The sequence below is a fragment of the Gymnoscopelus microlampas genome (assembly GCF_963454915.1).
Source record: "Gymnoscopelus microlampas genome assembly, chromosome: 2".
NCBI lineage: Eukaryota > Metazoa > Chordata > Actinopteri > Myctophiformes > Myctophidae > Gymnoscopelus > Gymnoscopelus microlampas.
The window spans coordinates 29,605,154-29,632,653 of NC_139939.1; the positions used below are offsets into that span (position 1 = coordinate 29,605,154).

At 45.0% G+C, this 27,500-nt stretch overlaps 2 protein-coding genes across 2 annotated transcripts in view; one reads left to right on the forward strand and one right to left on the reverse strand.

Moving 5' to 3' along the window:
• The window catches only part of maml3 (mastermind-like transcriptional coactivator 3), a 129,102-nt gene extending 103,483 nt beyond the window's left edge, over positions 1 to 25,619 (forward strand). Inside the window, exons 4-6 of the mRNA XM_084045353.1 lie at positions 17,867 to 18,130; positions 20,251 to 20,326; positions 24,267 to 25,619. Of these exons, the coding sequence (XP_083901479.1) occupies positions 17,867 to 18,130; positions 20,251 to 20,326; positions 24,267 to 25,396 (1,470 nt within the window). The 3' untranslated portion in view covers positions 25,397 to 25,619. The remainder of the gene's footprint in view (positions 1 to 17,866; positions 18,131 to 20,250; positions 20,327 to 24,266) is intronic.
• Positions 10,447 to 12,592, reverse strand: LOC311036588 (translation initiation factor IF-2, mitochondrial-like; the record flags this gene model as incomplete). The annotated part of the gene is given in 3 exon segments (XM_084045366.1): positions 10,447 to 11,191; positions 11,193 to 11,603; positions 11,605 to 12,592. Coding segments are annotated over 3 exon segments (2,115 nt in total). The 5' UTR covers positions 12,564 to 12,592.
• Positions 25,620 to 27,500: the final 1,881 nt, after the last annotated feature.

The following is a 27,500-nucleotide window of genomic DNA, read 5'->3' on the forward strand; positions in this document are numbered from 1 at the left end:
GCCTAGCTTAGTACAGCACGGTGTAGTACAGCCTGGCTGAACGGAAGCATCGTCCGAGCCCTCGCACACACAGAATAGCAGTACAGAAAAACCTCGAATGGGATGTGGATGTAAATGACGAGCATGAGTAAAATACAGCCATCTTAATTTAGTGTTAATTTAACTCTTAGGATTATAAATATATACCTCTCTGTAAAAAGATCTGTAAAAAATCAGTGTTCATTTAACTGCAACTGTGATGGTCTTAATCTCAGTTAAATTTACTATGATGTATTGAAAGAAATCTAATCTTGTGGATCTCGGAATCCACATAGGAAAGGGGTGGCTCAAATTTGGGTCTCTGACTTAATGTGGCCATCCATTGATGTCAGTATGTCAGGCCTCTATGACGTGTCCATGACGCATGACTAAAAGTTTAAGCCCAGTCCGAGCCCCTTTTTTAAGTTAATTCAAAAAGTATAAAACATATGTGAAAGACAAATAGTGGAGGTACTTCAGTAGCCTCCTGGCACTGATCGATCCAGCAGTTTGCGAGATTAGCTCTGGACAAACAGTGTTTGTGTGTGTGTGACACACACACACACAAAGACAGACACACAAACCAACCCTATAGACAGCTAGCCTCGACAGCCTGCAGAGCCATGACATAAAACAGATAAACATTTCTGTATATATGTCTACATTCACGATTTAGTATATACAGTAGAGTTTACCAGATCTAATCCTAGAATCAATGCAGAACGCTTGAACCGATAGACCAAGAGCTATGCGCACACGCACGCACACACACGCACACACACACACACACACACACACACACACACACACACACACACACACACACACACACACACACACACACACGTGTAAATCTGATAATTTCAGGCCCTGGCTGTTAGGAAGATCGGTTGTTAAGTTAATACCTTGCATCTCTGTGGCAAATTGCTTCGCAATGCTCTTTTAAGCTTACAGAGTGCTTTCTGTGTGTGTGTGTGTGTGTGTGTGTGTGTGTGTGTGTGTGTGTGTGTGTCTCACAAACACAGACACACACACACACACACTCACACTCACACACACATGACTCCTCATACAGGCCAACACACAAATGCATGTGTCATGCTACATCAGTCATATGATGGCGATGGTTGCAGCCTTCCGGACCTGAGCAGGTCTTTGGAGACACGTGCATCTGAGAAGCAGAGAGGTTTCTGGGTATTGGTCACATGCTGTGCAGTGATTATATATAGATGGCATCATGAGCACCTCTGGTACAAAGGTGCTCTCTCCCAAGTATATGCAGGTATGTTCCTTTTCTCTTCCACTTTAGAAAGACACACAATCAATTTCTCTCTTTTCTTTCAGTAACCCTTAGCTTAATTCTCCATACCACTGTACTCTCTCTCTCTCTCTCTCTCTCTCTCTCTCTCTCTCTCTCTCTCTCTCTCTCTCTCTCTCTCTCTCTCTCTCTCTCTCTCTCTCTCTCTCTCTCTCTCTCTCTCTCTTCATCGGTTCTGCTGAGTAGTGAGATCAGCAGAGGGTCCATACATCACCTCTCCACCTCCCTGGGGACTGAATGGGGGGACGAGGAGGAGTAGAAGAGGAGAGGGAGGGTCATACTTATGTACTGCATCACAAATCCCCCTTCCTTCCCAAAGAAGGGCCTGGTGCCCCATCACCCCTCCACCCTCCCGCCACCAGCAGCTGTTACTGATGATGGCAAATTGCTTTTTCCTGCGCCTTTTTGTGGGACGCTAGTGATTCTTTGTGCATCTGTGTATGTGTGAGCACTCGGAACGTCTGTGTGTGTGTTTGTGTGTGTGTGTGTGTGTGTGTGTGTGTGTGTGTGTGTGTGTGTGTGTGTGTGTGTGTGCTCAAATATCCGTGCATGTGGGTTTATGCGTTGGATTAGTGTTTTAGGTGCGTGGACAAAGAGAGACACTGGCAAGCAAAGAGAGCAGGCAGGAGAGACGGAGAGAGAGTGAATGCTGTGGAGACATACAGTGACAAATGGAAGAGAGAGGGATAGAGAGAGAGGAATATGGAAAAGAGGAGAGAGAGAGAGAGAGAGAGAGAGAGAGAGAGAGAGAGAGAGAGAGAGAGAGAGAGAGAGAATACAATAATGTGATAAGGCAGCAGAGAGGAATGGAGGTTTTCTCTCCTCTCTTGACGCTTTTAGTCCTATTTCTACTTTTTTACAGCAGATTTCATCATATTACCAAAGGCCATTTCAGCTCCATTGTGGATAATAGGCTGCTGTGGAATTATTGGAGATGCTAGCATAGATAATGGTCATTCCCCCCCTCCCCTCTCTCTCACTCTCTCCCTCCCTCTCCGTCTGTCTGTCTCTCTCTCTCTTTCTCTGTCTATCTCTCACTCCGATGCTAGAGAGGGAGGAGTGTGTGTGTCTGTGAAGAACATGCGAGAGAGATTAATGGTGTACAAAGATGTGGGGAGTCGGGGGCGATGGCGATAACTGAAGGTGCAGAGAGAGAGAGAGATGGCTTAATGTATACGACAAAAGGCAGCAGAGACAGGTTGCACTCTGTAGATAGTATAGCACCTATAGTAAGTGGGGGTGAAAATTAACCATTCTTTTTTATTTATTTGTGTGTGTGTGTGTATGTGTATATATATATATATATATATATATATATATATATATATATATATATATATATATATATATATATATATATATATAATGTGTGTGGACTCTATTGAAAGGTGTAATTTGTGCGTGCATGAGTGCGTGCGTGCTGGACACATGGTTACACATTACTGCCTCACTGGAAAATGGGAGGGAAGGAGGAGAGAAATGTGGAGAAAGCAGAGTAGAGGGAGTGAGAGGAGGTGGGAGGGAGTCGGACGGTGTGAAAAGATGGGAGGAGGAGGGTAACGGAGGGGGAGAGAGAGAGAGTGCCTACAGAAATAGCAGGAGGTGGAGAGGAGAACGTAGAGAAGGAGGTATGATAGAGATAGACAGAGGAGGGAGGGAGAGAGGGATACGGAACCTATTGCCCTGAGACTACAGCAGAGAGAGAGAGAGAGAGAGAGAGAGTAAAAGAATGATGGCCTTACAGCAGCACCTAATGGCTTCTCTGGAGAGAGAGAGAGAGAGAGAAAGAAGCGAAGGAGAAGGCGTAATGAGGGGCTATGGCAGAGGCAGAGATAGAGAGAGAGAGAGGGGGAAAGAGAAAGGTAGAGGCTACAGCCAGCTGGTTAAGATGAAGAGAATAAGATAAACACAGTACAAATCCTCGGTGTTCATTTCACTATGAGAGTGTAAAAATGGACCCAATATCAGGCCATTTGGATCAATATTTGCTCAGAGTTAAATTGGTGCTGAGGATTTTACTGTGCAGAGGCGAGGACAGAGTGGAGATGGATGGATGGAGAAAAGGAGGGTGGGGTGAAGGAGAGAAGGGTTTAATGTCTGGCGGAGGAGAGAGGAGAAACACCAGCAGGATGGAGGGAGGGAGGGAGGAGAAGAGGAAGTGGCTTCTCTAACGGCACAGAAGAAATGAGAGGGGGACATATAGACGAGTAGGATGGATGGCAGGAGAATGAGGGAGGGAGGGAGGGAGGAGAAAGAGCACGTGGAAAGAACGAGGGAGGCTTCAGGACAGAACGAGTGAGGTAGAAAGAGCGGGTGGTATAGAGGGACGGTACATGCGGAGAAACGGAGAGAAGGAACGATGCGTGGTAGATGATGGGAAGGACAGAGATGAGTAGAGAACGGAGGAACGGATGTCAGATGATGGAGGGATGGAGCGATTGATGGAGAGGCAGCATAAGATGCTGTTGAAGGAGGGAGGGAGGGAGGGATGGAATGTGCCCACCCCTCTGTTAACGGGCGTGTAATAGGGCTGATCGGAACTGTGAATAATTCAAACGCTACAGCGAGGAATTCTCCCCAGGAAGAGACCGAATGATCGCGCACATGCGCATAAACACACACACACACACACACACACACACACACACACACACACACACACACACACACACACACAGACACAGACACAGACACAGACACAGACACACAGACACAAATACAGTACATATAGACATCATATATAAGTAGACTCGCCACTATTTGACTTTCCCCTCTGGCTATTTATTGCTAGCTGTGGCTACTACAGGTAGTTAGCTCCTAGATGTGTGCATGCACTCACGCGCGCATACATGCACAGCCGCACGTTTGCGCGTGCGCACAGTATCTCCCTTTTTCATAGCAATAAAGCAGACAGTCCATGTTACGAAAGCACATAAGACAGACATCCTATCCTTCACCAGAGAGAGGGGCGGATGTGAGGGAGAGAGAGAGGGAGGGACAAATGATGAGAGAGTGAATGAGTGAAGAGAGTGAAAGAGAAGACGGGAGAAACGAGAGAGGGAGAGGGAGTCGGCGCTATACCTGCTGTGGCTCTACGTTGTCAGTCAGATGTACCATTCTCTGCCACTGAGATTAGATTACAGAGAAAGACATCAATCTCTCTGTCTCTCTCTCTCTCCATGTCTCTCTGTGTGTCTCTCTCTCTTAATTGCTCTCTGTCTCCCTCTTTCTCCTTCTCTTAAACACACACTCACGCACACACAGGCCATAAAGAGGGCATGTTAAGGATGTGTGTGTGTGTGTGTGTGTGTGTGTGTGTGTGTGTGTGTGTGTGTGTGTACACTCTTGTATGCGAGAGACTCCGTGTGTGCTTGCGCACATGCGTGTCCACGCGTCAGCCTCCGTCTCTGTGCGCGTGTGACTTTAAGGTTTCCATGGTGACGTGTTTCCAGGGTGATTTACCGTAGCACCTGGTCCCTCTCAGGGTGGCACACTCGTCCACTCGCCACAATGACTCCCCGACCACCAATGATCTCATCCCTTCTTTTTCTATCCCTCTGCTCCCTAGTTGTATTGCAGCATCTCGTGATTTACTCCCCCTTGTTGTCTCGTCTTCTCTTGCTCTTCTCCCTCTCATGCTCTCTCTTTTCATCCATCTTCTTGTTTATCCGCTTACTATTTCGTCGCTCCATCCTCCCTTCTCCCTCTCTCTCTCTCAGTCTTTCCCGTCTGAAGGTGGGACTCCCGAGTCCCACCTTCAGTTCAGACACATTGGTCTACTATCGGTATTATAGAGTTTAAATATCCAGATAATCCAGACCAGTAGAGTTCAATAAACAATAAACAAGTCTTAGAGTATAGGGTTGGGTACCAAAATTTGGTTCCAAGTAGGAATCCAAAGGACAGAATACAGAGTACCCATAAAAATGATTGAATCTCAGTTCAGCTTATCAGTACCTAGACATGCTAATAACCGGTCATTATTGCAAACAAAGGCTACATATCTGCTCTGACGTACGTAGCTATCTGCCAGGACCTGTTGGTGGCTAGTCTGGCTACGTCACGCATCAACAAAACAGACACTCAGACAGTGTGTCCATCTGTTGAGCTCCTGTGTAGCATGCATGGCTAATGTAGGTGTGTTACAGTTGTCCTCCTTAAACCATAAATACAGTTACTGCTCTGAAGTTCTCTTCAGTTCTGTCTTTGGTCAGTTTTCCCTTTATTACCAACTAGGACTGGGTGTTTCGGCTGCCTGTCGCAGGCTCTACTGGAGGTGCTTTAGCAAGATGCTAACGTTGCTAGTGTACTTCATTCTCTGAGACCACAACACATTAAACTGTATATTCTTTCAGATCCATGCCGGACCCACCCATTATTCTAACAGTCACTACAATAGCAGTGACTGAACCTTAGGCAAGTTACTTCAAATTAGTGACTAGTTATATTTACTAGTTAATGCTATCAAAAACTTAGTTACTACATTATAAAAATATCTAGTTACTAGGGAAAGTAACTTTTGCATTTCAGTTCAAAAAAATTAAAAGAAGTGATGTTTCAGTTCTTAAAGCCCTTGCCTGAGGTACACAGCAGGCAACCGCAGATTGAGCTTTGAATAATCATGTGAGACTAAAATTTGAATGAAATTCATGAAAAAAACTTGGCCCAGAAATGTTGTATCATGCCCTGCCTAGCATTCTCTCACCCATGATGCAAAATGGGTGACCGGTGGGATGGATTTGACCATCCATCAACGTTTGATGTGACGGGACGTCTGGCGACGTTGCATGTTGACAAGATTGTGATGATTTACAATTCTGTGCCAGTCTGTATACAACTTGAACGGCGCTGAATCGGCTGAAGCAGACTTCCAAGTTCCCACCGCTTGGACAGCCACTCGCTCGCCTGGCGGCAGGTGCGTCACGGGGCACCTGCCGTTTTAAGTGTTCTTAGTGGACTCGTCAACCTATTACGAGTTGGGATTGAGAATAGCTCCCGTCACGCCAAGCGGTGACGGATGGTCAGTTCTACAGCGTCGCTATAGAACTACTTGAGAGTGAGAATGTGTAGGTTGCATTCAATCTTGGTGTAATAAAGTATTGATGAAGGCCACGTATGTAGTATATCAAGTCAACCAGTATCATTCTATTTGATGAAGCCAATATTATCTATTGATTACAATATCAATCTAGTGTGGAGGATCATATTTGATTAAATGAACGCTTTTTCATGTTCTGGCCGCTGCAAAAGCAACTGGTCCAGTAGCGAATACATCGCAGCATGTATGTAAGGATTTGATATTATGTCAGCCAAAGATAGCGTGTGTGTGTGTGTGGGTGTGCACAGGGTAGAAGTCAGAAATAGGCCAGTTAGGGTTTAGAAAAGAGAGATGTTAGAGATTAAAAAGGTCTCTGTGGGGAGCAAGCCTCCTCTCTAGCAGTTTAAATATAACTCTCTCCAGGGAGAAACTGAGTAGTGCTGCATGTACGTGTGCAGGATTGTGTGTGTGTGTGTGTGTGTGTCTATATGTGTTTCTGTGTCTGTCTCAGCGTGGAATGGTTAAGAATCAGTGGTTAAATGGAGGTCAAGAATCAAACCAGTGATTTGAAGGCATACAGTCAGATACCAGAGTCTCATCTCATTGGATGCTGGGACACTGCAGGCTGAAAGCTCCTGTACACACAGAGTATAAGACAAAGTATGAGAGGCCAATAAAATGTAAAATTTAGTATACAGTAACATTCCTGTTTAGTCATAGATCTGAAATCAATAGCCTAATAACGTTACCCCATCATGTAATGTGTATTATGACCGAATACTATGACAGCATTCATGCCCTTCAGCGTTGGAGTACACGCATTATGACCAGTCCGGCCCATGACCTAAAATAAGTTTGTCACCCCTGTACTAGAGCACTGTTTCCCAAACAAAGGGTTGGGACCAATTTGTATGGGTCTTGAATAAATATCCCTTTTTTGCGTTAACTACAAAAAAATAAGTCTAATTGTTATTTCAAAAGTTTTTCAAAAATAAAATAAAGATATTCAGAACATCAGATACAAAAAAAAAATAAAATCAAGAAATAGTGAAAATAGAATATCTACAAACTCACAACGCATTGCAATGCAACACGTTGTGGGCTTGGAGATCGGCTATTTGATTCCCGGGGGTCACAACAAATATATCTTTTGGGTCTTGAGCTTGAGGTTGAAATATACGCTCGCATGCACGCCTGTCTTGATGATGCTTGATGCCTTCACCAGGGCTGGCTACAATCACTGCTGCCATGATCACTGGAAGGTCTTGGTGTGACAATCCCATCTCTCTGAAGACGCTAATAATCTTCACAAAACCTGTGTGTGGCTACTAGCGCCGGTGTTTGTGAATTTGACTTATTTTCTAAAGAAAATAAGAGACTCATATGTATAAAAAGCGTACAAATAGTACCAGAGCACCGAGACGACATTTGCTCCGCAGTGCTGTTAGTGGCACGACTATTGGCCCCAAAACTGCACAATCCTTTTGTGAATTTGCCCCTGAGAGTGGAGAAATGGACCATGTAGTAGTAAAGCCTATAGCTTTACTATGCACCAATGTGAGTGTGATGTGTGGGTGTGAGATGTAGCTTATACGTGTGTGTGTGTGTGTGTGTGTGTGTGTGTGTGTGTGTGTGTGTGTGTGTGTGTGTGTGTGTGTGTGTGTGTGTGTGTGTGTGTGTGTGTGTGTGTGTGTGTGTGTGTGTGTGTGTGTGTGTGTGTGTGTGTGTGTGTGTGTGTGTGTGTGTGTGTGTGTGTGTGTCAATGTGATGTCTTCTTTACATGTGGCGCTATGGGATAGTTTAATACTGTGAGGTCTGGCTGCACCATCTGCTCAGGGTTATTGTGTGTGTGTGTGTGTGTGTGTGAAGCTCTCAGCAGGTGCTCCATAATATCGACATACTTTTGAGTTTTCACTGCATGCTTTCATACACATGGATGTATTATTGTTTTCAGTACAAGCAATAGTACATTCTGTTTGTAACCAGTACATAAAGCACAATACCACATAGCATACAGACCTATACTGTGAGCGTGTGACTTCACATGTTCGAATCCGCCTCATGACCTGTATGTCACATTTAATTTCCAGATTTACTGTCTGGACCCACCTCTTTCCTTCCTTGTTCCACTATTGGGGGCCGTGTCCACCAGGACGTTTTTTTTCCGGCTGCAAACGCTATGGCGCTCGCCTAAAACCGCTGCCAAACGCTGTAGTTGAAAATATTTCAGCTCTCAGCAAGCAGATGAAACGGCACACGTGACGTGAACGCACTAGCGCAAAATAAACGCTCAGCGCCTCGTCACGCTGCTGAGGTTTTCAAAAATTGTTAAATTTGATTTATTCATTATTTTGTTTACTCAATCTTTTTGTTTACTCCCAAGCCTTGGCTATCAAACGTGCATTGTCACAAACACCAACAGTGTTTACAAGTGTAGTTGTAGTATGTGAAGTAGTGATGAAGGCATGTACTGTATGTTCCTTAGAGACTCATGTCATGTCCCTGAGTCTACCCCTCTCTCTAGGCTCTCAACTGCACCGGTGTTTATAGTCTGAACATTGCAGACGTACGCTTCTTGAACAAGCGATCAAACGTTTTCATCCACAGCGGAGCGGAGGCTCCGTGTCACGCCCAAGGACACTTTGACATTGATGGGCACCAGCTGTCGCAGAGATCGAACGTGTGACCTTGATGGGATGATCTCTCTGAGCATGTGGCTGCTCTGCCATCGATGCTATACTGCTTAAACTGGGAGAGGTGCATACACCACCATTGACAAGTTTAACCCATTAACACATTCATTGGCAGGTATTAATTAATTAATCCGCCACTGCCAGCGGTTTTACCTTATTTTGACGATCCACCAGATTTTTTTTTTCATCCCGGATGTAAACAAACAATGCCTCGGTGGAAGGGACGAGTCTCTCTTCTTTCCACCAGAACAAAAACATTGTAACTGCGACTGTCTGTTCTGTACATAGTTATGGGGGCTGCGAAAAGAAATCAGAGATAGATGTGTTTTTATAAATCTGTTAACATTGTAGTGGACGGGGTGATATTTTTTTTTGGATGAGGTCATTTCCGGGTGGATCCTTCTCTCGAAGTCAAGGCATCATTCCTAGGTGGGCGAAGAGCGCCCTCTAGCGTAATCACTAAAACATGTTTTTTTTATGATGACGTAATATTACGTCTTCTTTTCTTTCTTTTTTTTTAGAAAAGAATGAATGATTTTTATTATTATTATAATATATTAAACAAACATTTTTACAGTATAACATTTTAAACATGAATCAGACTGTGTCATCCAATGAGATCTACAGGAAGTCAGCAGGCAGCACGACCATATTTGGATCAAGGACACAAACTCGAACTCGCAACCTTTTTTGTAGCAGACTTTTTACTCCACTTAAATTATTTGAGAATGTTAGTTACTAGTTACTTTGTAGATTATTATTACAAAATATACATTAACCTCTTCAGCCCAATTTCAACTTTGGCTATTTGAAAACAGCAGATCCACAAGCACACAACACGCCGCTATGCGACGTGTTGTGTGCTTGTAGATCCGCTATCCCAAAACATTTATTTTATAAATTGTACACATGTGATAAGTTGTGAAATGGGACATTCTGCATAATGAGTACTTTTACTTTTGGTACTTCAAGTATATTCTGATTACTGGGCTTTTACTTCTAATAGTATTTCTTCATTGCAATATTGATACTTTTACTTAATTTAAAAAATAGTACTTTTTCCACCTGTGTGTGTGTGAGTGTGCGTGTGTGCACGTGTGTGTGCGCGTGTTGTATTCCACTACACTCAACATTATAGAATTTCCAAGCGGAGGACAAGCAGCGTTGCCAAGTCTGCTTATTATAAGCAACTCCGGGCTTGTTTTTCTGCAAAGTGGCGTGTGAGTATTGGCTGTGGTTTATTTTGAGAAGAACTGTCGCTAAACTCGCTAAACTTGGTGTTAAACGAGTATTTCACCCAAAAAATGACTCACTTCCTATGCACACCCCATGAAGCCTTAAAGTATACCGGACCACATTAGGAGGAAAGCATGCAGGCATCAGAAACCCGGGTCCCATGTGATCTTCTGTGGCGTTTCTATTGGCTCGTAGCAGACGATGACGTCACCGGGGGAGAAGGTGACGTCATCGTCGGCGGCGGACAGGCCGCACTCCATCCCGCTCTTCACCGATTGGACATCGTCTTTGTGATGCTTCTGGGCCGCCAGAGAACCCTCCCAGACCACATCTCTTCCTCTGGTCATCCTGAACTTCATTCTTCGGTCCAAAAGTCTTTTTTGAACCCGACAGCCGGCCACCAGAACCTTCTTCTTCCCCATGGTCACCTCGAACATGGCCAGAACCGATGCCTCCCCCAGTATATTCTCGGTGACCACAGGGGGCAGTGTGCTGCTTAGCTGGCTCTTCAGCTCATCGATGAGTTTGTAAATCACGTTGTGAAGTTTGACCGCAACGTTTTTTTTCAACGCCAACTGGTGAACCTGCTTGTTGATGGACACGTTGAAGCCATAGATGGACCCTGAGAAGGTGGCAGCCATGTTGACATCGTTTTCGGAAACGTCTCCGATGCCGAAGTGAAGCAGCTCCATGTGACACTGATCCTGACCCTCGTAACTGTCCAGGATGTTCAGCAATGTTTCTACTGACCCGTCCACATCACCTTTAATGATGAGTGGGAGGCTCAACTCCGGGCTGGCGGTCCTCTCGCTGGGTCGCTGGGTGAACTGCTGTCTGTTGGAGCGATAGAGAGCTGCCTTCCTCTGCCTCCAGCTGAGGTGAGACAGCCCTCTGGCGACGGTGCTCGTCCTGGTGCTCCTTCTGCTTCTCCTCAATGACCTGCACCTCCTCCTGAAGCCTGGCCTGCTCCTCTGCATAGCACCTCCACTCTACCACCTCCCTGGCTCTGTGCTCTGACTCCACCTCCAGGATCTCCTCGCCAGCAGAAGGGAGCTCCTTCCATCCAACAATCTCCACGGCAACGCTGGGCGTGGCCTCCTTGACGATACGGTTGTGTTCGTCAAACAGGAAGCGGACTTTAGCCCAGGTTTTACCTGCTACCAGCACACAGCCTTTACGAAGAGTACCCCGCTGCACGATTGCCGTGGTAACAGGCCCTTTCCCTCGGTCATTGCGACTCTCGATGACTGTTCCCTCCACCAGTCCTGTTGGCTCCGCCTTCAACTCCATCACCTCAGCCTGTTACCGTGGCTTCCACCAGAGCCAATAGGTTATCACCCTTGAGAGCAGAGACGTGAATGGCCTGAACATCTCCTCCAAACTGTTCACAAACCACATCATGAAGCAGCAGCTGTTGTTTCACTGACTCTGGATCAGCCTGAGGTTTATCACACTTATTCACTGCTACTATGATGGGTACGTTAGCATTCTTACCATGCTGTATTGACTCCAGGGTTTGGTTCATGACTCCATCGTCTGCTGCCACCACCAGGATGATGAGGTCGGTGGCCTGGGCTCCTCGGGCCCTCATGGAGCTGAAGGCAGCGTGACCTGGAGTGTCCAGGAAGGTGATCTTCTCTCCTGAAGGAAGCTGCACTATGAAGGCTCCTATGTGCTGTGTGATTCCTCCATGCTCAGTAGAGGTGATCTGACTCTTCCTCAGGCTGTCCAGCAGAGTGGTTTTACCGTGATCCACATGACCCATGATGGTCACCACCGGAGGGCGCTGTACCAAGGAACCAGGCTCTGCAGGAGCTCTGCTATGTGCGTCAGAGTTGGCTCTGTCTCTGGTCTGGCTCAGGGTTTGGTATTTAAACTTCATTCCAGATCTCCTGACGACCTCCTTAATCCACCGTTCCTCCAGGACAGAGTTCTCCTCCAGATCAACCAGCTCTGCTCCTGTGTTCAACAGAGCCTCCAGCACGTGATCAAAGTCTTTGTTCATGGCTTGAGCCAACTCCGACACCATCATCCGCCGTCTGATCTCTACATCCTGTTTCTCTTTGTTGGACTTCCTGTTCTGAGGCTTCTGCCCCGCCTTCTGACCTTTGACCTGTTTAGCAGCGAGGCTCCTGGTTGGTTGGCTGCAAAGGGGAGGGGCAGGGCATCGAGGACACAGGAAGCTGCTCACCAGGGCGGCGTCATGACGACGGCTGACCAATCGGCTGGCCGTCCTCATCAGTGATGTCATCATATTCATGCCTGGCGAGGCCCACTTCAGATTAAAGGGTTTTTCTCTCCGCCAGGAGAGTTTGTTTTCACTTTCTGAAACTGGGACTAACATTGGTCAAGCCTCACGTGACACGTGACAATACGGTGAAATAGTGTGATCCGATTGGCTAGTGACGTATAGCGGCCTATAAAATACATGTGTCACTTTGAAAGTGTCTGTGCCACTTTCAAAGTGAGGTAAGACAGTTCCAACAATCCTGCATGCAAAGCAGATACTTTAATTAAGCTAAAGCCTCTCTAGATGGGAAGGCCTCGATCCTACAAATGCTTAGTTAACAGCTAAGCGCCCAAGCCAGCGAGCATGATTTCGAGTTGACATGGCTGAGAAATGGACAGATAGGACACTTACACAGACAGGAGGGATAGGACACTTACATAGACAGGACGGATAGGACACTTATACAGACAAGACGGATAGGACACTTATACAGACAGGACGGATAGGACACTTATACAGACAGGACGGATCGGACACTTATACAGACAGGACGGATAGGACACTTACATAGACAGGACGGATAGGACACTTATACAAACAGGACGGATAGGACACTTATACAGACAGGGCAGATTTTTTGTAAGAATTAGAACATAAGAGAACATGTTCTAATGTTCTCTTATGTTCGGTATAACGGCCTATAAATACGTGTGTCACTTTGAAAGAGTCTGTGCCTCTTTCAAAGTGAGGTAAAACAAGAACAATCACAAAATGGTTGAGAAATGGCGGATACTGTAAGAATTGGATAGGACACTTACACAGACAGGACAGATAAGGGCACTTACACAGACAGGACGGATAGGACACTTACATAGACAGGACGGATAGGACACTTATACAAACAGGACGGATAGGACACTTATACAGATAGAACATTCCCAACATTCCCAACACAAGTCTTCTGGCGGAGAGTTGTGCTCCGAGGAGCACTTTTTCTAGTTATTGCTTTGTTTTCATTTTAACCGTAATATTACGTCCTTGGCAGTCAATGTGTTAAAATTGTCTAATGGGCTGTCACCATGACATAACCATGCCCCTATAGTATGGTATGGGCGTATACTGATGACGTCAGGGATCTCCATATATGGGCATAAAAGGGACAAGGACTGACAGATACAGAAATCTCCATATCTGGGCATATAGATCTCTAGTACAGTAAATGCACCATTTAGCACAGCTAGCGGCAGAAAGTAGGCAATGTAGGCAAATATAGCCTAGATTAAAGCCTTAGCCGTATGGCGAGGTATAAATTAAAGTAAACACAGCCTCTTTAACTTGGCTGTGTGATTGCAGCTTTTTAGGCTCAGTCAATTTCTGCTGTTGCTTCCAAAAAGATTCCTTTTGTCTTTTCGCCCTTCACTTCCTCTCTCCTCCTCTTTACTGTTCCCTCCTCTCTCTCTCTCTCTCCTCTCTCTCTCTCTCTCTCTCTCTCTCTCTCTCTCTCTCTCTCTCTCAGAATCGGGTGACAGGCTTGTGCCACTCTGGAAAGTACATAAACACCCAGGCCACCACGCTTATTTTGTGTGCGTGTGCATACGCGTCCGTGTGTGTGTGTGCGTGCGTTACTGCATGCATGTGTGTGTGTGTTACTGCAGAGTACAAAATGCAGTGGGTAATGTTGCTGCAGTGTGGTCACCATAGGGACAGGTAAACTCATCCTGGCCGGACTGCACAGCCATAACACCATACAGTATGCACATGGAGATGTGTGGAGCTGCTTACATGTGCATGCACACTATACTGTACATACACACACCTTACATGCACACATATGTGAGTGTATAGCACATCTCTCACATCTCCATTTTCTGGTTCTCTCTCTCGCTCCCTCTCTCTCTCTCTCTCTCTCTCACACACACACACACACACACACACACACACACACACACACACACACACACACACACACACACACACACACACACACACACACACACTCACACACACATACATGCACACGCATATTTCCGCCTGCTCCATGTGTAATGTAATCCCCTGGGCTCTCCATGCCTCCTAACCCAATAAAGATGACAGCCTTCGCCTGCACCACACACACACACACACACACACACACACACACACACACACACACACACACACACACACACACACACACACACACACACACACACACACACACACACACACTTCATCCGGAACAATTGATAACACATTCTTCTTTCCTCTCCCTGCCTTTCCCGGCATTCTCCCTCTTTTAGTGTCCAACCGTTAATATTTCACAGCAGTGTTAGTGAGTGACTTAAGCCTAATTCCTGCTTCGTCGTATGACGGTGTCGCTGGCTGAAAACAACTGCATGTTGTGCGTTATTTACTTGGGAAAAAAATACTTTAACTCTAGCGTCCTTATTTTTAGCAGATTTCCTAAATTATTTTAACATTTTTCAGATTTTCGAGATGGCTAAAATATCTTATCTACAAAGTAGTGTATATAGGGCTAAATGCATATATCCTGTTCCATGGCTGTTCCATCACTCCTGTAAGCAGCTCAGCTAACAGTTACGTAGTGTTCTTTCTGCTGGGACAGTCAGAGGATGAGGACTGAATGATGTTTGGAGAGGAACTGAGAGACTGACTGAGAGAGATCAGACAGAAAGAGATGGACACAATTGGATAGGCAGAGCTGAGAGAGAGACTTTAGATGCACTTTGTTACATTATTTAGCAACAGTCATCAGTTGGGACAGAGAGGACAGAGAGAAAGAAAGATGGACTGACACAACTTAGTGAAAGAAAGAAGGAATACAACTAAAAGGGAGGTGTGTGCGTGCGTGTGCGTGTGTGCTTGCAGTATGTGTATGTCATCATAGCACTCCTTGGGTCTGCCCAACATTGTTGGGGGCGACCAGCCATGGCGGCCATTACCGCTCCTCCGTGCACCATCTGCTCCTCGCCACAGCGACTGCTGCCAGGTTGCCCACTCTCTTCTCCTCGCCGCTCTTTCCATCTTTTACTCCTCCTTCTTTGGCCCTCCACCCTCATCACTTCCTGGCCGCCTCTTACTTTTCTCCTCTAATCGGGTACCTGCTCTCTCTTCCCTCTTCTTTCCTCCTCCCAACCTCCTTTCTCTTTTCACACACACACACACACACACACACACACACACACACACACACACACACACACACACACACACACACACACACACACACACACACACACACACACACACACACTTTCCTTTGAGCACTGCATTTCCCAATTTTCACCACTAGTTTTTACATGTTGCCGTTTCTCATATTGGTTCTATCCACTGTGCTTTTTTGACATGAAATGATATGTAGCCAAGGGTTAGCAAGCCAGCAGTTTGCTAACAATAATAAACAATGATAATATGCAATCATAAATCATGATTATAGTAATAACAGTATCTTTAGTCTATCTGTTTACTTCTCCCTCCTCTTCACTGTTCCTCTCTTTTTGCACTACCTGTTACTGACATCCATATGTCTATGACTCCTTTCACTCTTTCTCTCTTCTCAGCCATCTCGTTATGTTTCTCTCCATTCCTTCTTTGCCATACTATTGTGCGGACATGACTCAGGCCCACAGTACATAAGAAGGGGAGGGGGTGGGGGGTAGAGAGAAGAAAAGCGGAGGTGTGTGGGGGGGATCGTAGATCAGAGCCATCATGATTGAGCCATCTGCTGAGAAGAGGCTAGTGAAACGCACACATGCATACACACATACACACGCACATGCTTGAAGATGACCACTGCCCCCCACTGGTTGAAGCCTAATACTACATTTCCTCCTTCTCCCTCTCTCCCCGCCTGTCTGGTATTATTGGATTGTCCGGCACATGCCAAAAGGACATGGAACACATAGCTAGGAATGCTGATCGCTGTTGCCTTGCAAGAAACCATGTTTGCACTGTAATATTGAGATCTGTACACACCGTACTCCCTTCTTTGAAACGCAGAGCCTCGTGGCTGATTTATACTTAATTGTACGACGCTCGCCTTAGACAAGTGACACGGTCATTTGCTGAAGTATAATTTAGGCCTGACTGAGTACTGTTTCATAAGCACACTTGTGACGACATTTACATGTCTCTTAACCACTCAGACCCTATATACTTCAGTTGCCCAGGGCCCCCAGGGGTCTATACTTGGTCAATTGGTCCAATCTTTTTTCCTTCTAATCTATACCAATTATTTGATTTTTGGAAATGACAGGCCCAAAATAAGGACGCCATAGTTAATGTGGTTTTTAGTTTTTTTAGTTTTCTCTCACTTGGTTTATGTATGTAGCTTACTCTACTCTACCCGTGGCTATGTGCTGTTGTAACACACGTGTTTTGTTTAACTCTGTATTGTCCTCTGACTGACGGTACGTTTCTCAACTGGGTGGGTGTGTTCACCCAGTGGGTTCTCTACGCGGACCACCACAAATTTCATTTTTAAAATGTCTTTTTCCCTCCTCGAACCTCTCCCCTCTTGCCAGATCATCCTGTGATGCCTTCTCTTTTGCAGCCATCTGACCTTTAATAGATTCATAAACGCTCTCCTCCCATTGGCCAGAGGAGGCTATTTCATCCTATTAGAGATTAGCGTACGGCTGAGTGGAGGAGGAAGTGCTCTTTATATGCTAATGAGGAGATAATGTATGCGCTGAGGACCTGCCAGGGCTCCAGTGGGAGAACCCCTGGTCGTCCACTGAACACAATCAAAGAATGGAAGAAAGAAAAAGAAATAAAGGAGAAGAAAGATAGGTAGAAAGAGCAGTCCATCAGCGGCACTTTCTTTATCTTTGTTTTGACTTCTTATTCAGAGGCATTTTGAGTGTGGCTAATGAGCTGGAATATAGCAGAATAGGCAGCAATTCAGATAGATAGTTAATTGGCTCTGGCTTTGTCTTTTTATGTACAGTATCTGATCAGCACATACTGTACGCTATACATTGTTAGAATAGGTGACCCCAGCGTGAATCGAATCTTATCCTGAGGGTGTTGATGCCATGCTGTATCCATTGAGCTATACGGGACTACAAGTGTTTGGGGAATGAACTGGGAGCCCCTTTGTCTGAGATTTATTCACTGCAATTGTTCCTATAGTTCCTATACTTATGGGGTATCGTTGAAGGTAGTGGTCATATTTGCATTGAGTTGGTTTAAATATGCCCTTTTGGCCTTCACAAGAGTGGCTTTGCCAGCTGTTTTCTTGACTGTCCGGTGTTTGATTAGTTTAGTGATTGATTAACCAATTAACTGATCGATTAACTAAGCGCAACCTTCTGCTGTGTGTCTCTCTCCAGGAACAGGGGGTGGTGGGAATGTCCCGGCCGCCTGGCGCCGTCCCGCCCCCTCACCCTGCAGGGGGCGTGGCTTCAGGGGTGGGGCCTAACCAGGGTGCGGGGCCACCACCGGGCTACCTAAGCAACCAGCAACAGGTCATGATGAAGCAGATGATGGCCATGGAGCAGGAGAAGAGGGTGCAGCTGCACCTGATGGAACAGCAGAAACAGCAGCTCCTCCGAGAGCAGAGTCGGCAACAACAGCAGCAACTACTGGCCGAACAGGTGTGTGTGTGTGTGTGTGTGTGTGTGTGTGTGTGTGTGTGTGTGTGTGTGTGTGTGTGTGTGTGTGTGTGTGTGTGTGTGTGTGTGTGTGTGTGTGTGTGTGTGTGTGTGTGTGTGTGTTTGTGTTTGTGTGTGAATGCAATATACACTGTTGGTCCAGACAGGCCTACAGTTCACTGCGGTACTGAAAATCATACTGTGTGTTTGTGTGCGTGTGTGTTCGTTCCTATCTGTAGGTATTTGTGTTGGTCGTCTCCAAAGTGAGCGGCTCATCATCTCCTCTTCCTTGCTGTCATTTGGTTGCATGTATAATTATCCTCAACCAGCTCCCTCCCGTGCTCACTGCTTCCTTTCATCTCTGGTTCTTGTGTACCTGCATGCATGTACACACGCACGTGTGTGTGTGTGTGTGTGTGTGTGTGTGTGTGTGTGTGTGTGTGTGTGTGTGTGTGTGTGTGTGTGTGTGTGTGTGTGTGTGTGTGTGTGTGTGTGTGTGTGTGTGTGTGTGTGTATGTGTGTGTGTAGCCACATGCCACCTGCTGTGATAATTTGTTGTTTTCTTTTTCTTTTTCTCTCTATGAGGGAATCTGGTGTTAAAGAGTTCTGAACTCTGAAGTCATGTTGGTTTTAATTGGCTGAGCAAACACACACACACACACACACACACACACACACACACACACACACACACACACGTCTAAATCTTGTATGACAATCTTGTGACAGTTTTTTCTGTGTTTGTAGATTAATAGATGCCATACCTCCATTTAGACAAAGACCTCTGTTTAACCAGATATGCCGTTTATAGTTGTATGAGCGGCAGGTACTGCATGTACAGTAGGTACTGCATGCAGACTGTAGGGATCCAACAGTTCATCCCATACATTCATACCATACATATAACATATGGTATAGTATCAACAACCAGCTTTCCACTGGATTACTGAGCAGGTGTTGTCCTATTCTGGTAGAATGGCCTAACTGCAAAAAGACACACACACATACAGTACATACATACATACATACATACATACACACACATACATACATGCATGCATGCATGCATACATCTGACCAAAACAATTTAACTAATTTTGACCGTGCAAATACATTTATTACCCAAATATATACATTATTTAAAAACAATAAAAAAAGTTTCTTTCAAATATACACTAAAAGTCCAAAATATGCTTTCGGCGAACTGTGTGAAAATGTGTGAAATATGTTTTCTTTTTTCCTGTATGTGTGCACATTTCAGCTCTGTGAATGTACGCATAGCCAACAGAGCTGTAAACATAACGGTGCAGTACTCTGTGGATACAAAATGTTACACTTGGCATGCTTCTGTCCTGTGCAATACACTATGCTGCGTTCACATTGGCAGATACAAAACTACAGGCTATATACAGCCTGTAGTTTTGTATTCATTGTCAATGTAAGCCAGTGACATGAAGATACACTACAAAGAACACCCGACCTTTGTAGCTGCTGCAAAAGCTATAGCAGCTACAAAATCTACAAGAAAGTTGAGCTGGTTTGAACTTCAGATACAAAGGTGCAAAGCTCCAAATGCTGTGCAGCTTTGTATCTTTTGTAGCTGCCAGTGTGAACACAGCATAAAACTCATTTATGCTTCGTTCCACAAGGATGTCGTGCATTGAAAAGAACTGATTTACAAGTGAAAACCCTGGCGAGATGCATCCTGCAATGAAGCATAAATTAGGCAGACAGACAGAGAGAGTTAATATCGTCACTGGCAGGTGGAAACCTTGTATGTTCAAAACTGTAACCTTTCAGGAAATGGAAAAAAGAACCTACGTTCCAATGGATCCAATTTAGTCACAAGCTCTTGTTAATACTTTTCATTGGTTCAATAAAAATAGCAAAGAATAGCCGATCTACAAGCTTTTTTGGCAATTCTCCAAGGCAATTTTTGCTACTTTTGTGTGACATTGTAGTATGACGAAGTAGGTCATTAATTTACGGGGGAAAAAAACATGAAAGGTTGAAATATGGAGATAAGAGGTTTCTGCAACTTTATGATTCAGTATTGAATTGTATGGTATTATGCAGCAGTACTGAATGCTCTGTATGTGTGTTTGTCTGTGTTTGTGCTATAGCTCCAGCAACAGCATCTCCCTAGACAGATGGCCCAGGGGCAGAGGAACCCTTACCCTCAAGTCAATCAGTACCAAGGTAAGACATCACGTACACTGTTTAATTTAATCCATTAAGACCGCGAACGCATCTGTGTCATTTTAAGATTTTGTTGGCTATTAAAAAATAGCAGCTACACAAGCTCGTAGCTCGTAGATCTGCTATTTTTGAAGAATCGTGGAAAATTTGTGCAAATCTTTGAATAAGAATATATATATATATATATATATATATATGTCACAGGGAAATTGGAGAACCAGGGAAATTGAAAACGGAGCGCTCGTTTTTAGGCGCGGGGCTTCGGGGCGGGGCTTTTCGAGACAGGGTTTTTTACGCGAGGCTCGCGAGGAGGAGGAGGAGGAGAAGGAGGATGCGGCAGAAGCAAAGATTTGAGTTACAAATGTTTGCTTTAAAAATATATCTTCAAAGATTTGCACACATTTTCACAAAAAAAACAAAATAGCCAAAGAAATCTTAAAATCACACTGATGCGTTCCCGGATTGAATGGGTTATATTTAACTCTGAGTGTTTACAAATGTGCGCAATCAGAGTTACAAATAAATTAATAAATAAATTAGAACTGACAAGGGTGTCCCTTGTGGGGAAAGAGAGACATGTCTCGTAACCAGAAGGTCACAGCCAGGTTTGATCCCTGCAACACCCAAAGCTCCCACACTTAGCATATGATTTTCAGTTGAATGACAACAAGTGCATGTAAATAAAATAAATGGTAAATGGTGCATTTATGTAGTGCCTTTACCCAAGGTGCTTTACAATGATTGTGCATTGCATTCAACCATTCACACATATTCGTGCACCAAAGGCAGAGGAAACCATGCAAGGCTCAGTGTATTGCTCAAGAACACTTTGACACTAACTCTTGGGGAGCCAGGGATCGAACTGGGAACCTTCCGGTTCCTAAGCGACCACTCTTGTACCTCCTGAGTCACTGCCGCCCCTATGTATGTGTGCACTGCATACATGTGCACACACCCAGAGACAATGGACATATTCACATACTGTGCCCTACCTGATTCTCATACACGCACTCAAACACTTAAACACACTCAATAATGTCTTCTCCAGGCACCTAATGCTTGCGCCCCGCCATTTACCTGTTATATTTTACTATGTGCTCAGACACGTAAACATGCACATACGGTATATATATACACACTAACGCCACTACTACTGGATCAACATGTAGCCATCTTGAACCAACTTGAGTGCACTTTGTTCAGCACTTATGTCAGTGATACCGATTAGTACTCTGCTCTATTATTCTTTGTCTGTCTGTTTTCCCTCTCTCTCTCTCTTTCTCTCTCGTTCTGTCTGTCCCACTCTCTCTCCCTCCGGTAAAAACGAAGAGGAAAAAAAAAACACTGAATATTCCTGCTCTGCCTGTTACCACGGCAACCTGTCTGTCCTGGAACCCCCTAGAGTTTGCGATGAAGTCAGAGAGATGGATTGGGGGGGTTAAGAGCAATCGGTTAGACGCTCTATAGCAGGAAGATAGAGAGGTTGGGGAAAGAAAGAGACGAGTGGGTGAGAGTGTGATGGAGATAACCGCAGAAGAGGAGATGAAGAAGTAACGGAGAGAGGGAGGAAAGTCGAGTTGGAAGCCATTTATAGCCATCAAATAGTCTGTCTGTCAGTGTGAGACTGGCATTAACCACTTCAACCACTGGTTCTCAAAGTGGGTTCCAACTTCCGGGGACCCCCAGGGGTCCTGGAGGGGGGTTCCAGGGGGGTCCCCAGCCAAATGATTGATAGTTAGGAACCAAATGGACCCTTATGGCTCTGTAACTCTCAGAGTTAAATGAACACAGATGATACTACAGTGTAGATGGGGGGTCCCAGAGATCAAAGTCGTATCAAACTGGGGGTCCTTGAAATTAAAATGTTTGAGAGTCACTGCTATCGCCGTAAAAATCTTTTCTTATGGGGGTCCCTGGCATATATTTTCTAATGGGGGTCCGTGGGCTAATATGTGTCAATTTGGCGGTCCTTGACATGAAAAGGTTTGAGAAGCACTGCTCTATACTCGGTAAACGAATACTGTGTTGAACGGGGTTGGCTATGTTCGTGATCCTCTATTTTCTTCCCTCTAGTCCAGTGGTTCTCAACTTGTGGCTCGGGACCCCCAGGGGGGTCCCCTCATGATTTTGGGGGGGTCCCCAGTGAAGTGACAATTTAAGGACTTTTAAGACCTTTTTAATACCTAGAAAAAAGACCATTACTGCGTCAAACGTAACCAACAAACTATACTACTGGCCAAATTGTCACATGATATATGAGGCAAAAAGAGTCAAACAAAATCGAATACCCCAACTGCTACATTCCAAGTGCTTATTAGGGTGGGGGGTCCCCAGTTCAAATATGATTATTTTGGGGGGTCGTGGCCTGAAAAGGTTGAGAACCACTGCTCTAGTTGACACCAAATCTCTTCACCAAAAATAGCCATCTAGAAGCTCATAAGAATGACAAAAACAACAAATGCAGTTATTATTGTCATGATCCTAAACCAAATTAACCCTGGCATCCTTTTGTAGGCAGTAGGCAATATAGAATAATATTTGCAATATATACTGTGTATTATGTATGTACGGGATAACGCCTCCATGCACAGCTGAGAGCTGCTTACACCATAGCCACTTAGAAACTATTATATTGAAATCCATGTTGTTTTAAAGATAGTTTTGTGCTAATATTAGCTTATAGGTAGGGTAAGTGATTTTCTTTGGTTAAAATAAGTGTTAAATAGGTCTATATTCTGATAGTACTCATTGTTATAGAGTGTTTGTTCAGTAACGGGAGCCCTCATGTCTCTCCAGCTCTTTATTAAACAAAAAATGCATTTTCAGGGTAGGATACCAATTTCATCCAATCAGGATAGAGAACTCAAACAGGATACAGACTAAACAAGTGCAATTGGAAGTGATGACACAAAGAAATGAGCAGACAAACTGGAACACTATAAAATGAAGCTGATAAATGGGTACTCTCTCCTGATTGGCTGAAATTTTGCAACCCACCTTTCTATTAAAGAACTGGAGAAATGGAGATACTCTTGTTACTGAACAAACACTAGTCTACAGCAATGATTACTATCAGAATAAAGTGATTTAACCTTTAAACAAAAACCTTTTGTTTTAACCAAGAAATATCACTTACTCTACCTTTAAATAACTGTTAATACACTACAATGTCCATTATAGATATTATTACTCATGAGACCGCAGCCTTGCAGTTATCTGAAAATGTACATCCTCTGGCCAATCAGAATCGAGTGTTTTCAGTGACCATGGTATGAGCAATACTATGCTATAAACTAAGACATGCAATAATAAAGATAATGGCAATAATGTGTTTTAATGTAATATACAGTATTTAATGTATTGTATGTAATATTGCATTGCCATATGACACTGCTCTCTCCATAGTTACTTATGCATCTAGAGTCAGACTGTAATCCTGTTGACTCTGATTCTGAGTTTCTAAATGTTACAAGTTAACAGTTGATGGGGTGCAAGCTGTGAGGTGAGGGATTAGTGGAACAATGTCAGATGTGGGCTTATTAGGGGATTTAGGACCATTTCCGGGCTAGCCTGCTTCCACAGGCTGCCACAGCCAAGTTCTTAATCAGAAAAAGGTGGAACTAAGGTATTGCTGCCATGTTAGGATGAACTAAATTAGTTTAGGTTGAACTAAACTGGGAGAGGTGGATGCTTTTCCAAATAGACATAGAAAATACATTCACTCCGAGTCTGAGCAGTGTCTTTGGTGTCACGTAGTGACCTCATCTGTGGATGCATGTGAACTCTAGTTAGGTCAGGCTGGTTGGGTCAGGATCTTTCCTTAAACCCATTTCTGCAATTCCAGCAATTTTCTCTCATCGGTTGCCCTATATCATGTTAGCCCACCTTGCTCCTTTTCTGTAGTCTAGCTCTCTCAAACACCTTCATTCCTCTCTTCCAGGAACTCCTCAGGAGATGGCGTCCAGAAGCCAAGCTCTCCAGAACATCCGTGCCGCCCGCCTCTTGCAACAACAGCAGCAGCAACAGCAGCAGAATCAGCAACAACAGCAAATGGTCCAGATGGGTTCTGTACAGGCCCAGGGGAGCTCCGTAGGGCCCCAGTCCGACATGGGCCTGCCTTATGGTGGTCAGGGGTCCAACCAGGGTACATTGTATGGCCTTAACCCCTCTATGAGCCAAATGATCCACCAGCAACAGCACCAGAGCCAAAGTGTTCAGGCTCCCATGGGCCTCCCACCTCAGCACAACCCCGCTGGAGGTCCCCCAAGACAAGCAGGCCCCGGGGTAGGGGGGATGCCTGGAGGAGCTGGAGGTGGTGGGCCTGGAGGGTATGGAGGACAGGGAATGTTGATGAACTCAATGTCCCAGCAAGCCCTGAAAGGCCCGCCCAAAGCCCAGGCCCAAAGACTGCAAAGCATGCTGGGAGTTGGAGGCGGACCAGGAGCAGGAGGCAGTGGAATGGGAGGAGTTGGCTGGCCACAGCAGCAGCAAGGACAGAATCTCCAGGCTATGGCCGGGGGAGTTGTAAGGACTACAGGAGGAGGGGGAGGAGACATGGTGGGCTTTAGCCCCGGCCAGGGTTATGGGATGCAGCCTGGTCAACCCCCACGCATGACCAAACAACACTTCCAGGGCCCAGGCCAGGGGATGAACCAGACCATTGACCCCAGGGTAGGCAACCCAGCAGCGGGTATGGGCGGCCCAATGATGGGCCCTCACATGGGTCAGCCTAGGACCAACCAGCCCCGGCCCATGGTCATGAACCAGGGGATGAACCAGGGGCTGATGGGGCAGGGTATGAGTGGGATGGGGGGCTTTGGGCCAGGGCCTGGTGGGCCAGGAATGGGACCAGGGGGAGGACCAGGAGCAGGGGGAGGCCCCTATGGACCAGGGGGAGTTGGTGTTGGGGGTCAGCCACAGGGCTATCAGAGGACAGCTAATCAAGACATGTCGTCCTATGGATATGGGGGCGGGCCCTCGGGTGGAGGAGCCTTCGGATTGGGTGATGGTTCAGGGGCAGAGCTGGACTCGGGCGATGGTTGGATGGAAGAATTCTTTCCTGGTCAATAGCCAACGGATAAACTGTGGATCATAGTTTTACTGGATAGACTAAGAGAAACTTAAAAAAAATAAAAAATAAAAATAAAACCTGGGGAAATCATACAGAATGGAAGACACAACATCGTCTGGTGACCGGCATGTTTATTTTCTGTAAAACAGGAGAGGTTTTAGGCAAGGTTATAAACGAGTCTTTGTCTCCACGTGTGTGTGTGTGTGTGTGTGTGTGTGTGTGTGTGTGTGTGTGTGTGTGTGTGTGTGTGTGTGTGTGTGTGTGTGTGTGTGTGCGCGCGTGTGCGTGTGTATGCGCGTGGGAAAGAAGAAAGAGAGAGAGAGACAGCGAATGAGAGGTAGAGAGAGATCATGATATGTGATGTGAGCTGGCCTGAAAATCTCATAATTATTCTCCTTTTTTCCACTCGTTGTGTTCTGGTGTGCTTAACCAGCCCCTTTCACATTTACGTGCGCTATAACAGTGCTAGACATGCGGGCTGATTGAACACCATGAACTGCAGAAGGGGAAAGAGATCTTGCTCAAGACGGTGATTTATTTGTGTGTGTATGTGTATCTGTGTATGTGCATACCTGCCCATCTCCACAGCGCCACCTGGCTCATATGCCGCCGACCTCTCGGCTGTGTGAGGAGGTGAAAGCACTCTCACTTCTTCAATTATTTTCCTTAGATTTACACCCCCACATGTCTGTCTCTTTCCTTCCTGTCTCTCCCTCCCTCTCTCTCTCTCTCCGGAGACCTGTTCCCTTCTGTTGATGCTTCTCGGTTTATTGCAATAAAACAAATGATGTTCTTTTGTTGTGCGACACAGACACACTCTAGTGCCCTCTAGTGCTTTTGCCATGCAAACCGACCTGAACTGAGCGCTGGTGCTTTCATTTCCTTGCGGAGCTGCAGGTGTTGTTTGTGCATGCATGCATATGTGCATACATGTGCAGAGAGGTGAACACAATGAAGCAGAAATTAAATCCTAATTTATACTGTGTCGTACAACTACGGTGAGTGACACGGTTGTACAAAGTATAAATTAGGCTTAAGAGAAGAGGCAGCTAAAGCATGCACAAGCTTTATGTGCATGACATGCACATAAAGTACACATGCAGTACACAAACAAATGCATATGCACCGGTCCCAGTCACCAGGAGAGTATGAACATATCTACTGGGCTGAGAGGCAGCTACCGGAACTATTGTTACATTGACCTTCTCCTCATCCATATGTTAGGCAAAACCAAATCATGAATTGAAAGCAGAGTTGGAGTTTTGAATGAATGTATCCAATCACCATAAGTGACTTCATTTTAAAGAAAATACTAAATTTCAAATATCTTAGAAAGCCCTTCCACATTGCTGTATTTATTTGTGTTTTATCTTAAAAAAAAAGAAAGAAAAATACCTGTTGTTGTCATTGTCAGTTAAAAGTTAGAGATGTTTAAATTAGGCTACCTTGTGTTGTCTTTTTGAAAAGGCCTATACTTCCATTATACGTCAGCCTTCTCCTGGGTGCTGCTTTGCTCTGTTGCTTTATTCTACTGCAGCCACGAATGCCCTTGCTTCAACTATACATAACATAACTGTTCTCTGTTGTAACACAATTGTGAAGATTGACATACCATCCTTGCCAGGCGCTTGAAAAATGAACCACTACTAAGCTTGTCTGATTGACTCTGTGACTTTGTGATTTTTCAAAATAGTAGCAAACATGCAGGCTTAAGGAGTTGTTATGGTTAGCATAACAGTTAGTGTTTCCAGGCAGCATCTCCCCATTATCTGCCCCGGAATTGCAGCATGAAGGAAAAACTACTGTTAAGCTTCACTTGAGGCCTACAGATTTGCTTCTTGTCAATACCACCTCCAAGCTAATACCACTGTTGATAATCTCATCTTTCTCCTATGATTGACTATAATAAGTCCATGTTGAATACAGTAGTTGTTTATACAATGGCCCCTTCTCACACTGTTTTGTAATCATAGTTATACGATGAATGAAACGTGTGAATGGGTTTGAATGTGCTTTATTTTACAAGTCTATGTATTTTATGAAGTGAATGAAAGCTTGAGAATTCTGACATTCTCAACAAACCAAAAAGCCTTTTTCTCTGCA